At 42.4% G+C, this 11,716-nt stretch overlaps 1 protein-coding gene across 1 annotated transcript in view; it reads left to right on the forward strand.

Moving 5' to 3' along the window:
- The window catches only part of LOC311107917 (palmitoyltransferase ZDHHC9-like), a 39,352-nt gene that overhangs the window by 23,577 nt on the left and 4,059 nt on the right, over positions 1-11,716 (forward strand). Inside the window, exons 4-8 of the mRNA XM_084150516.1 lie at positions 5,030-5,167; positions 5,809-5,857; positions 6,200-6,302; positions 10,906-11,009; positions 11,451-11,547. Coding sequence (XP_084006642.1) covers positions 5,030-5,167; positions 5,809-5,857; positions 6,200-6,302; positions 10,906-11,009; positions 11,451-11,547 — 491 coding nt within the window. The remainder of the gene's footprint in view (positions 1-5,029; positions 5,168-5,808; positions 5,858-6,199; positions 6,303-10,905; positions 11,010-11,450; positions 11,548-11,716) is intronic.

Here is an 11,716-nt window from a genome sequence, read left to right on the forward strand (position 1 = left end):
ACACACACACACACACACACACAGTGGGGAGAACAAGTATTTGATACACTGCCGATTTTGCAGGTTTTCCTACTTACAAAGCATTTAGAGATCTGTCATTTTTATCATAGGTACACTTCAACTGTGAGAGACGGAATCTAAAACAAAAATTCAGAAAATCACATTGTATGATTTTTAAGTAATTAATTTGCATTTTATTGCATGACATAAGTATTTGATCACCTACCAACCAGTAAGAATTCCGGCTCTCACAGACCTGTTAGTTTTTCTTTAAGAAGCCCTCCTGTTCTCCACTCATTACCTGTACTAACTGCACCTGTTTGAACTCGTTACCTGTATAAAAGACACCTGTCCACACACTCATTCAAACAGACTCCAACCTCTCCACAATGTCCAAGACGAGAGAGCTGTGTAAGGACATCAGGGATAAAATTGTAGACCTGCACAAGGCTGGGATGGGCAACAGGACAATAGGCAAACAGCTTGGTGAGAAGGCAACAACTGTTGGCGCAATTATTAGAAAAGGGAAGAAGTTCAAGATGACGGTCAATCACCCTCGGTCTGGGGCTCCATGCAAGATATCACCTCGTGGGGCATCAATGATCATGAGGAAGGTGAGGGATCAGCCCAGAACTACACGGCAGGACCTGGTCAATGACCTGAAGAGAGCTGGGACCACAGTCTCAAAGAAAACCATTAGTAACACACTACGCCGTCATGGATTAAAATCCTGCAGCGCACGCAAGGTCCCCCTGCTCAAGCCAGCGCATGTCCAGGCCCGTCTGAAGTTTGCCAATGACCATCTGGATGATCCAGAGGAGGAATGGGAGAAGGTCATGTGGTCTGATGAGACAAAAATAGAGCTTTTTGGTCTAAACTCCACTCGCTGTGTTTGGGAGGAAGAAGAAGGATGAGTACAACCCCAAGAACACCATCCCAACCGTGAAGCATGGAGGTGGAAACATCATTCTTTGGGGATGCTTTTCTGCAAAGGGGACAGGACGACTGCACCGTATTGAGGGGAGGATGGATGGGGCCATGTATCGCGAGATCTTGTCCAACAACCACCTTCCCTCAGTAAGAGCATTGAAGATAGGTCGTGGCTGGGTCTTCCAACATGACAATGACCCAAAACACACAGCCAGGGCAACTAAGGAGTGGCTCCGTAAGAAGCATCTCAAGGTCCTGGAGTGGCCTAGCCAGTCTCCAGACCTGAACCCAATAGAAAATCTTTGGAGGGAGCTGAAAGTCCGTATTGCCCAGCGACAGCCCCGAAACCTGAAGGATCTGGAGAAGGTCTGTATGGAGAAGTGGGCCAAAATCCCTGCTGCAGTGTGTGCAAACCTGGTCAAGACCTACAGGAAACGTATGATCTCTGTAATTGCAAACAAAGGTTTCTGTACCAAATATTAAGTTCTGCTTTTCTGATGTATCAAATAACTTATGTCATGCAATACATTGCAAATTAATTACTTAAAAATCATACAATGTGATTTTCTGGATTTTTTAGATTCCATCTCTCACAGTTGAAGTGTACCTATGATAAAAATTACAGACCTCTACATGCTTTGTAAGTAGGAAAACCTGCAAAATCGGCAGTGTATCAAATACTTGTTCTCCCCACTGTACATACATACATACATACATACATACATACATACATACATACATACAGTTGAAGTCGGAAGTTTACATACACTTTAGCCAAATACATTTAAACTCAGTTTTTCACAATTCCTGGCATTTAATCCCAGTAAAGATTCCCTGTCTTAGGTCAGTTAGGATCACCACTTTATTTTAAGAATGTGAAATGTCAGAATAATAGTAGAGGGAGATTTATTTCAGCTTTTATTTATTTAATCACATTCCCAGTAGGTCAGAAGTTTACATACACTCAATTAGTATTTGGTAGCATTGCCTTTAAATTGTTTAACTTTGGTCAAACGTTTCGGGTAGCCTTCCACAAGCTTCCCACAATAAGTTTGGTGAATTTTGTCCCATTCCTCCTGACAGAGATGGTGTAACTGAGTCAGGTTTGTAGTCCTCCTTGTTCGCACATGCTTTTTCAGTTCTGCCCACACATTTTCTATAGGATTGAGGTCAGGGCTTTGTGATGGCCACTCCAATACCTTGACTTTGTTGTCCTTAAGCCATTTTGCCACAACTTTGGAAGTATGCTTGGGGTCATTGTCCATTTGGAAGACCCATTTGTGACCAAGCTTTAACTTCCTGATTGATGACTTGAGATGTTGCTTCAATATATCCACATCATTTTCCTTCCTCATGATGCCATCTATTTTGTGAAGTGCACTAGTCCCTCCTGCAGCAAAAAAAACCCACAGCATGATGCTGCCATCCCCGTGCTTCACGGTTGGGATGGTGTTCTTCGGCTTGCAAGCTACCCCCAGTTTCCTCCAAACATAACGATGGTCATTATGGCCGAACAGTTATATTTTAGTTTCATTAGACCAGAGGACATTTCTCCAAAAAGTATGATCTTTGTCCCCATGTGCAGTTGCAAACCGTAGTCTGGCTTTTTTATGGTGGTTTTGGAGCAGTGGCTTCTTCCTTGCTGAGCGGCCTTTCAGGTTATGTCGATATAGGACTCATTTTATTGTGGATATAGATACTTTTGTACCTGTTTCCTCCAGCATCTTCACAAGGTCCTTTGCTGTTGTTCTGGGATTGATTTGCACTTTTCGCACCAAAGTATGTTCATCTCTAGGAGACAGAACTTGTCTCCTTCCTTAGTGTTATGACGGCTGCGTGGTCCCATGGTGTTTATACTTGCGTATTATTGTTTGTACAGATGAACGTGGTACCTTCAGGTGTTTGGATATTGCTCCCAAGGATGAACCAAACTTGTGGAGGTCTACAAATGTTTTTCTGATGTCTTGGCTGATTTTATTTTGATTTTCCCATGATGTCAAGCAAAGAGGCACTGAGTTTGATGGTAGGCATTGAAATACATCCACAGGTACACCTCCAATTGACTAAAATGATGTCAATTAGCCTATCAGAATCTTCTAAAGCCATGACATCATTTTCTGGAATTTTTCAACCTGTTTAAAGGCACAGTCAACTCGGTGTATGTAAACTTCTGACCCACTGGAATTGTGATGCAGTGAATTTTAAGTGAAATAATCTGTCTGTAAACAATTGTTGTAAAAATTACTTGTTATCCACAAAGTAGATGTCCTAACCGACTTGCCAAAACTATAGTTTGTTAAGAAATGTGTGTAGTGGTTGAAAAACAAGTTTTAATGTCTCCTACCTAAGTGTATGTAAACTTCCGACTTCAACTGTATATCCTCATCAATCTACACACAATATCATGACAAAGCGAAACAGGTTTGTAGACATTTTTGCAAATTTATTAAAAATAGATTTTGTTTATATTTACATACACTACTAGTCAAAAGTTTGGAGACACCTACTCATTCAAGGGTTTTTCTTTATTTTTACTATGTTTTACATTGTAGAATAAGAGTGAAGACATCAAAACTATGAAATAACACATTTGGAATCATGTAGTAAACAAAAAAGTGTTGGGTCATTGTCCTGTTGAAAAACAAATGATAGTCCCACTAAGCCCAAACCAGATGGGATGGCATATCACTGTAGAATGCTGTTGCAGCCATGCTGGTTAAGTGTGCCTTGAATTCTAAATAAATCACAGACAGTGTCACCAGCAAAGCACCCCCACACCATAACACCACCTCCTCCATGCTTTACGGTGGGGGGGGGGGGGGGGTATAGGTGTGTCCAAACTTTTGACTGGTACTGTAAGTATACAGACCCTTTGCTATAAAAATCTTCATCAATCTACACACAATACCTGTGGTAAATTCAATTGATTGGACATGATTTGTAAAGGAACACATCTGTCTATACAAAGTCCCACAGTTGACAGTGCATGTCAGAGTAAAAACCAAGCCATGAGGTCGAAGGAATTGTCCATAAAGCTCAGAGACAGGATTGTGTCGAGGCACAGATCCGGGGAAGGGTACCAAAAAAAACGGACAGAGCTTGAGAGGATCTGCTGAGAAGAATGGGAGAAACTCCCCAAATACAGGTGTGCCAAGCTTGTAAATTCATACCCAAGAAGACTCGAGTCGGTAATCGCTGTCAAAGGTGCTTCAACAAAGTACTGAGTAAAGGGTCTGAATACTTATGTAAATGTGATATTTCTGTTTTTATTTTTAATACAAATGTATTATAACCTGTTTTTGCTTTGTCATTATGGGGTATTGTGTGTAGATTGATGAAAAAAACACATTTAATCCACTTTAGAATAAGGCTGTAACGTAACAATGTGGAAAAAGTCAAGGGGTCTGAATACTTTCCGAATGCACTGTATATGATTTAGTAGTTGATTATCTACACAAGGCTCCTATACCGTACATCAACAGATCATATTTCTGATGGTTCTTCCTCATTCCTGATATGCGCCAATGCAGAAGTCCTCCACCTACATGCTGTTATCATTTTCATTTAAATAATGTTGTGAAACTATCCAGGGTGTGTGTGTTGTCTGCCACAGGGAGAACAGTGTAAAGCAAGATGTTTTGTCTGTAAAGCTATCTGACACTGGATTCACTCTGGTAATAATGAGACGGGTGTCACCATATTCAGACCAGAGGGAATTATAGGGAAATGGCTCCTATTGGCTGTAATAACCGTGTGCTCGTCTTTGAGGGTTACTGACCTTTTGTAGCAGAGGACATTGGCTAATTAATCTGCCCAATTAATTACTGGGGCTTATATATAGTGTCACTCTCTTTATTTTATAGCCTGCAGTTTACTCTCCGTTAGTGAACACCTCTACTAACAGCTCATGTGTTTTACTATCTTCAAAACATTTAACCAGCAGAACTTTGGGGAATGGTCTATCCTACGCACTCAGTGGTATTTCCAAGTTAAATTGAACTAAGTTTGTTTTTTGTGTCTGTGATGGAGTGGCGTTTGATCGCGTGGCCACAGAACCTCTTCCGTCTTTAACCTCATCCCTCTCTCCTCTTCTCCACAGATCGCTTTGACCATCACTGCCCCTGGGTGGGCAACTGTGTGGGCAAGAGGAACTACCGTTACTTCTACCTGTTCACCCTGTCCCTGTCTCTGCTCACCATCTACATCTTCACCTTCAACATCGTACACGTGGTGATGCGTGAGTATTCTCCTGGAGCTCCAGGGAGGGGGGTGGTGGGTGTGTAGCTTGGCACGCCGGAATATGACTGTTGTTCGCTACGTCTGTCACAGCCAAGACCACAGCGGAATATAATACTAAAAGCTAAGGTAGGTCCAGGTCAGTTTCAGACCCTGACAGACTTCCAGACAGGGTGTTTACAGATTGGTGGATAGGAAATTCACAGGTGTGCGGGAAGCTGTCACTATTGACAGTTGAGGGAATGTAACCGAACTGGAAAGGGCTCGCCGAGTGAGTGATGTGGGCTAAATATGATGAAAAGTGATGAACCAGACCTAGATCAGCTGTTCCTTTGATCTGTTCCTAAATGGACCTTTACAGACAGCAGGAGGGCAGGGAGAAGTGTAGAGCATTTACAGTCAGGATAATTAGCTCCAGGCATGTGAGCTTAATTCAAGCCGCAGCCAGCGTACTGTCAATGTCATCCCTAATTTTAATGAATTGTAAAAAAAAATTAAATGGTGGAGTGAGTGAGAGGGGAATATTTAAGTGCATGTCTTGGAGCTTTTTAGATGTTTGTGTGTTGTGTTTTTGTGAGAGCTTGCGTGTGTGTGTGTGTATCATATAAACCCTCCTTTAACTATGTACTCGTCTCTCTACAGGCTCGGTGAACTCTGGGTTTATGAAGACACTTCAGGATACACCTGGGACATAGCCTTTCAGTTCCACAAACATCTACAGTCCACAATACCATCTGTTTATTGACCTTTAGGGCCACCGTAGTTTCCCCCTTAGGGCCACCGTAGTTTACTTCAAACCTACAAGAAGAAAATAAACAAAGACACTATTATTAATAAAGAATTTAGTTTGAGTCAAATCGAGTTATATGGAGTTATAACCTGAATCGTCACTGGAACATGTAATATCAAAGGAGATAATAAATCATTAGTGATTGCAGTAACCTCATGATAGACCTATCCTTGACCTGTAGACTTTGAGAGCTTGTAGTACTGTTGCTGTATCTGTGCTGTTGTTTCCTTAACCCAATCCCACTGTGCTGGAAGTGCTGGTGTGCTTCTTCACCTTGTGGTCAGTGGTGGGACTGACAGGCTTCCATACATACCTGATCTCCCTCAACCAGACCACCAATGAGGATGTGAGTATCTCTATTCTCTACCATTCTCTATAGTATGTCTCAATAGTTTAAACTAGCTTTCTCTATCTATCAGTGGTGATTAAAGAATGGAGATATGGAAAGGAAGGAAGGACATTTTAGGTTATTGACACACAGCCGGTCGTCTTGAAAATGTCAGACCTAGGGCAACAGCACTAGGTCAGGGAATCATGATGTATTATCATGGTAACTTTGAAAAGGAAAAAAAAATAAACTCAGGGGAGGGTCCTTTTCAGACAGACAACTCTCGCAACAATTCACGAGTTTGGGTAGATGGGGCTTAAAATGCGGGCAGGAATTGTGCTCATGAAAAACTCTTACCATAGCCTGTAGGCAGACATGCCAGAACGTCGCGATATAAAACCAAAGTTTGCAGGCAATACTTTGCAGTGGTTTTAGTGAAGGTAGTTGATACAAACTAACCACTTGCGAAATGCACTCAATATCTTTCTAGCTACTATTTTGTGTCCGTGGGATGTTTACGCTAGGGCAACAAGTGGATAAGGCAAAGACGTAAGAAAGCCGGATGTCTCATCTCCGCACTTTCCTCTCTGCCAAACTGACGTTGTCTAAGTACAGACGCGTATGCTGGAACATTGATGCATTGTGGGAGGAAAGCCGTCTCTCTAGAGACACTACACAGCCGGAGACTCGAGTAAGAAGTTTTTACATGACCACAGATCTAGGTTCAGATTAACGCTTCCCCGAATCCTAACTTTAACCATAAGGGGCTGCAATAAGATCGGACCCTGTGTCAGTTGTTAGGATCTTCTTCACTCCAGGGTTCTGTTTATGCTAAAAGGGGAGTGCTAACATGGCGGGGCTTCATGTGGCTGGAAAGATAAAGACACTCTTAGGGTGGGTGGTGTAAACACTCCAGTTCTACCACCTGTCACCTTGGCAACCACACACCCTTTTTGTTCTTTGGAGCCTTAGTTGGAACTTAAAGGCTGGAGTTCAATCAAATTTGTCATGGTAATATTTACTTTATATGACCATTGAGTATAAACGGCAATGCAGGAGTGATTGAAGTATGATTAATAACTACATGGCAGTCTTAGACACTCAAATCCATGGGTATTACATAAACAATAAAACATTAACAGGTAAAAAACATAAAAGCCTATTGAATAGTGAGGCATTTGACAAGTTTGTCAGTGCCGCCACCGACACCCCTTGCTCTCACTCCCAGCTGACTTTGTGTTGGTGTGGCCAGAGGATTTTGCTCTGCAGTAGTGTCTTGTGTATGCAGCTACAGTGCCTTCAGAAAGTTTTCAGACCCCTTGACATTTTCCACATTTTGTTACGTTATACAGCCTTATTCTAAAATAGATAAAAAAATGTTTTTAAGTATTCAGACCCTTTGCTATGAGACTCAATTGAGCTCAGGTGCATCCTGTTTCCATTGATTCTCCTTGATGTTTCTACAACTTGATTGGAGTCCACCTGTGTTAAATTAAATTGATTGGAGATGATTTGGAAAGGCACACACCTGTCTATATAAGGTCCTACAGTTGACAGTGCATGTCAGAGCAAAAACCAAGCCATGAGGTTGAAGGAATTGTCCGTAGAGCTCTGAGACAGGATTGTGTCAAGGCACAGATCTGGTGAAGGGTACCAAAACATTTCTGCAGCATTGAAGGTCTCCGAGAATACAGTGGCCTCCATCATTCTTAAATGGAAGAAGTTTGGAGCCACCAAGACTCTTTCTAGAGGTGGCCGCCCAGCCAAACTGAGCAATCGTGGGAGAAGGGCCTTGGTCAGGGAGGTGACCAAGAAACCGATCGTCACTCTGACAGAGCTCCAGAGTTCCTCTGTGGAGATGGGAGAACCTTCCAGAAGGACAACCATCTCTGCAGCACTCCACCAATCAGGCCTTTATGGTAGAGTGGCCAGACGGAAGCCACTCTTCAGTAAAAGGCACATGAAAGCCCGCTTGGAGTTTGCCAAAAGGCACCTAAAGACTCTGACCATGAGAAACAAGATTCTCTGGTCTGATGAAACCAAGATTGAACTCTTTGGTCTGAATGCCAAGTGTCACGTCTGGAGAAAACCTGGCACCATCCCTACGGTGAAGCATGGTGGTGGCAGCATCATGCTGTGGGATGTTTGTCAGTGGCAGGGACTGGGAGACTAGTCAGGATCGAGGCAAAGATGAACGGAGCAAAGTACAGAGAGATCCTTGATGAAAACCTGCTCAGGACCTCAGGACAACGACCCTAAGCACACAGCCAAGACAACGCAGGAGTGGGGCAATTCTCTGAATATCCTTGAGTGGCCCAGCCAGAGCCCGGACTTGAATCCAATCGAACATCTCTGGAGAGACCTGAAAATAGCTGTGCAGCAACACTCCCCATCCAACCTGACAGAGCTTGAGAGGATCTGCAGAGAAGAATGGGAGAAACTCCCCAAATACAGGTTTGCCAAGCTTGTAGCGTCATACCCAAGAAGACTTGAGGCTGTAATCGCTGCCAAAGGTGCTTCAACAAAGTACTGAGTAAAGGGTCTGAATACTTATGTGAATGTGATAATACAGTTTTTATTTTTAATACATATGCAAAAATGTCAAAACCTGTTTTTGCTTTGTCATTATGGGGTATTGTGTATAGATTGATTGGGGAGGGGGGAACAATTTAATCAATTTTAGAATAAGGCTGTAACCTAACAAAATGTGGAGAAGTCGAGGGGTCTGAATACTTTCCAAAGGCACTGTCTATATCTTTATCTGAGAGACTCCCAGATCTGAATGCTGGCAAGATGGCAGCAGTAGTAGCTGTTGAAAGCTGCAGAGCTCTCTCTCTACTTTACTTTAATGTTTAATGTATTATTCCTTTCCTTTCTCCTCCTACGGGCTGCCAGCCCTCTTTCTACTGGTAATGAGCAGTGTGAGAAAAATGACCCACTGTCGCTTTGGTAGCAACACGGCACCGTGGCTGTCATCAGGATAATAATATACATATCAATACCTGCAGGGGCTTGGCCTGCAGCCAAGCGTACCTACGTATGTACGTATGTGTGTGCGTGCGGTGAGGGGGTCACCTTCAGAACCATGGCTGAGCTGGTCTCTATAGGGATAACACATGTTCCTTCCTTTGTCTCACTTAGCTAACGTGCTCACATAAAACACTGGGACATTTGAATGTTAAGAACAAGTCATTTGATATATCATAGCCCTAGACAGGTGTCCCCCCCAAATGGCACCCTATTCCCTATATAGTGCACTACTTTTGACCAGGACCCATAGGGCTAGTGCACTATATAGGGAATAGGGTGCCATTTGGGACATATCCTTAGAAAGGCTATGCAGTTTGTCCCAGGGCTGGCCCTTGATCTAACCTCCTGAAGGAGCGGTCTAGTCTGAACACCCCCAAGGATTTCTGTGTCCATTACATTCACCAGCAGGTAGGGTTGCAAAGGGAGGGGATATTACTGGAAACATTCAAAGTTCACCAGTAAACTACCAACATTTTTCACAGTATTATATTTTATCAGATGACATCTAATGGCCTTTTTGGGGTAATGTCAAATATATAAAATAATCTAATAAGATTATATAAAAAATTTAAAAAATAGTTCCAAAGATGTAAAACATTATCCTAAATATAAACCATCAACTAGGTGAATACCATTGGTGATTAATATGAGGGTTTCAGCATGAAATAGTTTTTCACACACTTACTTATTTTACTATGTCAATGTGTCTGTTGTAAACGTTTTGGCGTCAAACTGGTGGCAGTTGTGAAAAAAGTAAATAGTTGCAGAGTTAATTGAAAAAAATGCCATGCTTTTTTTCATTAATTGGGCAATTTTCTCTTCAACCATATGGTCTATCAACGAGAAACCCATCGACAATATGATATAATAAATGAATACTATATATAATACATTCTTACAGTTATTCAAGTATAAATTACCAAAGTTACAATAGATTACCTGTTAATTACCTAAATTACTGAAGAATCAGGGAACTTTAAGTTACCATTAGCTTTACAACCCTACCAGCTTGATACTTCATGCAATGATAACTCTTTGTGTGAATAATTATTCCTAGTTTGGAGAAGTACATCCTAGCATCACACTCCCGTTATCTCAGAATTAAAGATTTAGATCATTTTAATGACGATATCCCTGCATACATATATATTAACATACCTAGCGTATACTTGAACCAGGAATCCCTCACAAGATCTATTTTGTTGGTCAGGTTTAACCCTGTGTGATTACAGTAAGTACAGGGACATTATTTTAGCAGGTGGAGGTAATATACTGAATATGCCCTATTTGTTGAGATGGTAACCAGACAGGCAGTGTCAGGACTGTATCTGTAAGGGCGTTGTTTGCATCTGGCTGAAGCAGGGTTGGGCTAGATTCCGTTCCAATTCAGTCGATTCCAGAACTGAAATTCCAATCCCGATTTCCTCATTTAAAAACAAAGAATTGGACTTGGAATTCAGTTGACTTACAAAATTGACTGAATTGAAATGGAATAGACCCTGGGTGGAATAGATGACACAAAAAATGTGGTGTTTGCTATATGTGTTCCTACTGTCTTTTTTTACGGGGGAGTGTATTTTGTGTTACACAGATCAAAGGCTCGTGGTCTGGAAAGAACCGGGTGCAGAACCCCTACAGCCACAAGAACATCATCAATAACTGCTGTGAAGTGCTGTGTGGGCCTGCATACCCCAGGTACTGTAGGACCATTAGTGCTGTGTGGGCCTGCATACCCCAGGTACCTTGCTGTAGGACCACTAGCTGCCTTGTCTCTGCTCAGAGGATACGCTAGTATGGAAAATATTTTGCTGCTGGGTTATTCACTATTTTACCCTCTCTTCTCATGGTCTCTCTTTCTCTCTCTTGCTAACTTGTCTCTGTAATATTCATCTTCTCTGTAGCCACCCTCCTCTGTCGTCTTCCTTCCCCTTCCGACCCTCACCCATCCCTCCCTCGTCTCTCTCTTAGTCTCTTTTTATTCCTCTCACACTGTAGCCGCTCTTCATCCTCCTCCCTCCCTCCCTTGCCTCTATTTCATTCACTCTCTCCATCTCTCTCTTTCTCTCTCCCTCTACTTTCTGTTTCGGTAATGAATAGGGTGTTGTTGATGACTGATTGTCTGTCTTCCCTTGGCAGTGTCTTGGACAGAAGAGGGCTGATGCAGGATGATTTGCCTGTTCCCACATCTGCTGCCGAGCCTGCCACCAACAGCAATCCAGTGCCACAGACCACAGTAAGTGCGCACACACACACACACTAATTTACTTTGTCTGGCACTAAAATCGCTCCAGCTTGCCAGACACAAAGCATAATACAGTGTGTGTGCATAAAATATAGCCTAAATCAATTACATAGAGAGAGGGAGGAGAGGAGAGCAAATGAGCTGTACAGGGAGAACAATG

Source organism: Coregonus lavaretus (assembly GCF_964263955.1).
Source record: "Coregonus lavaretus genome assembly, chromosome: 32".
Lineage (NCBI taxonomy): Eukaryota > Metazoa > Chordata > Actinopteri > Salmoniformes > Salmonidae > Coregonus > Coregonus lavaretus.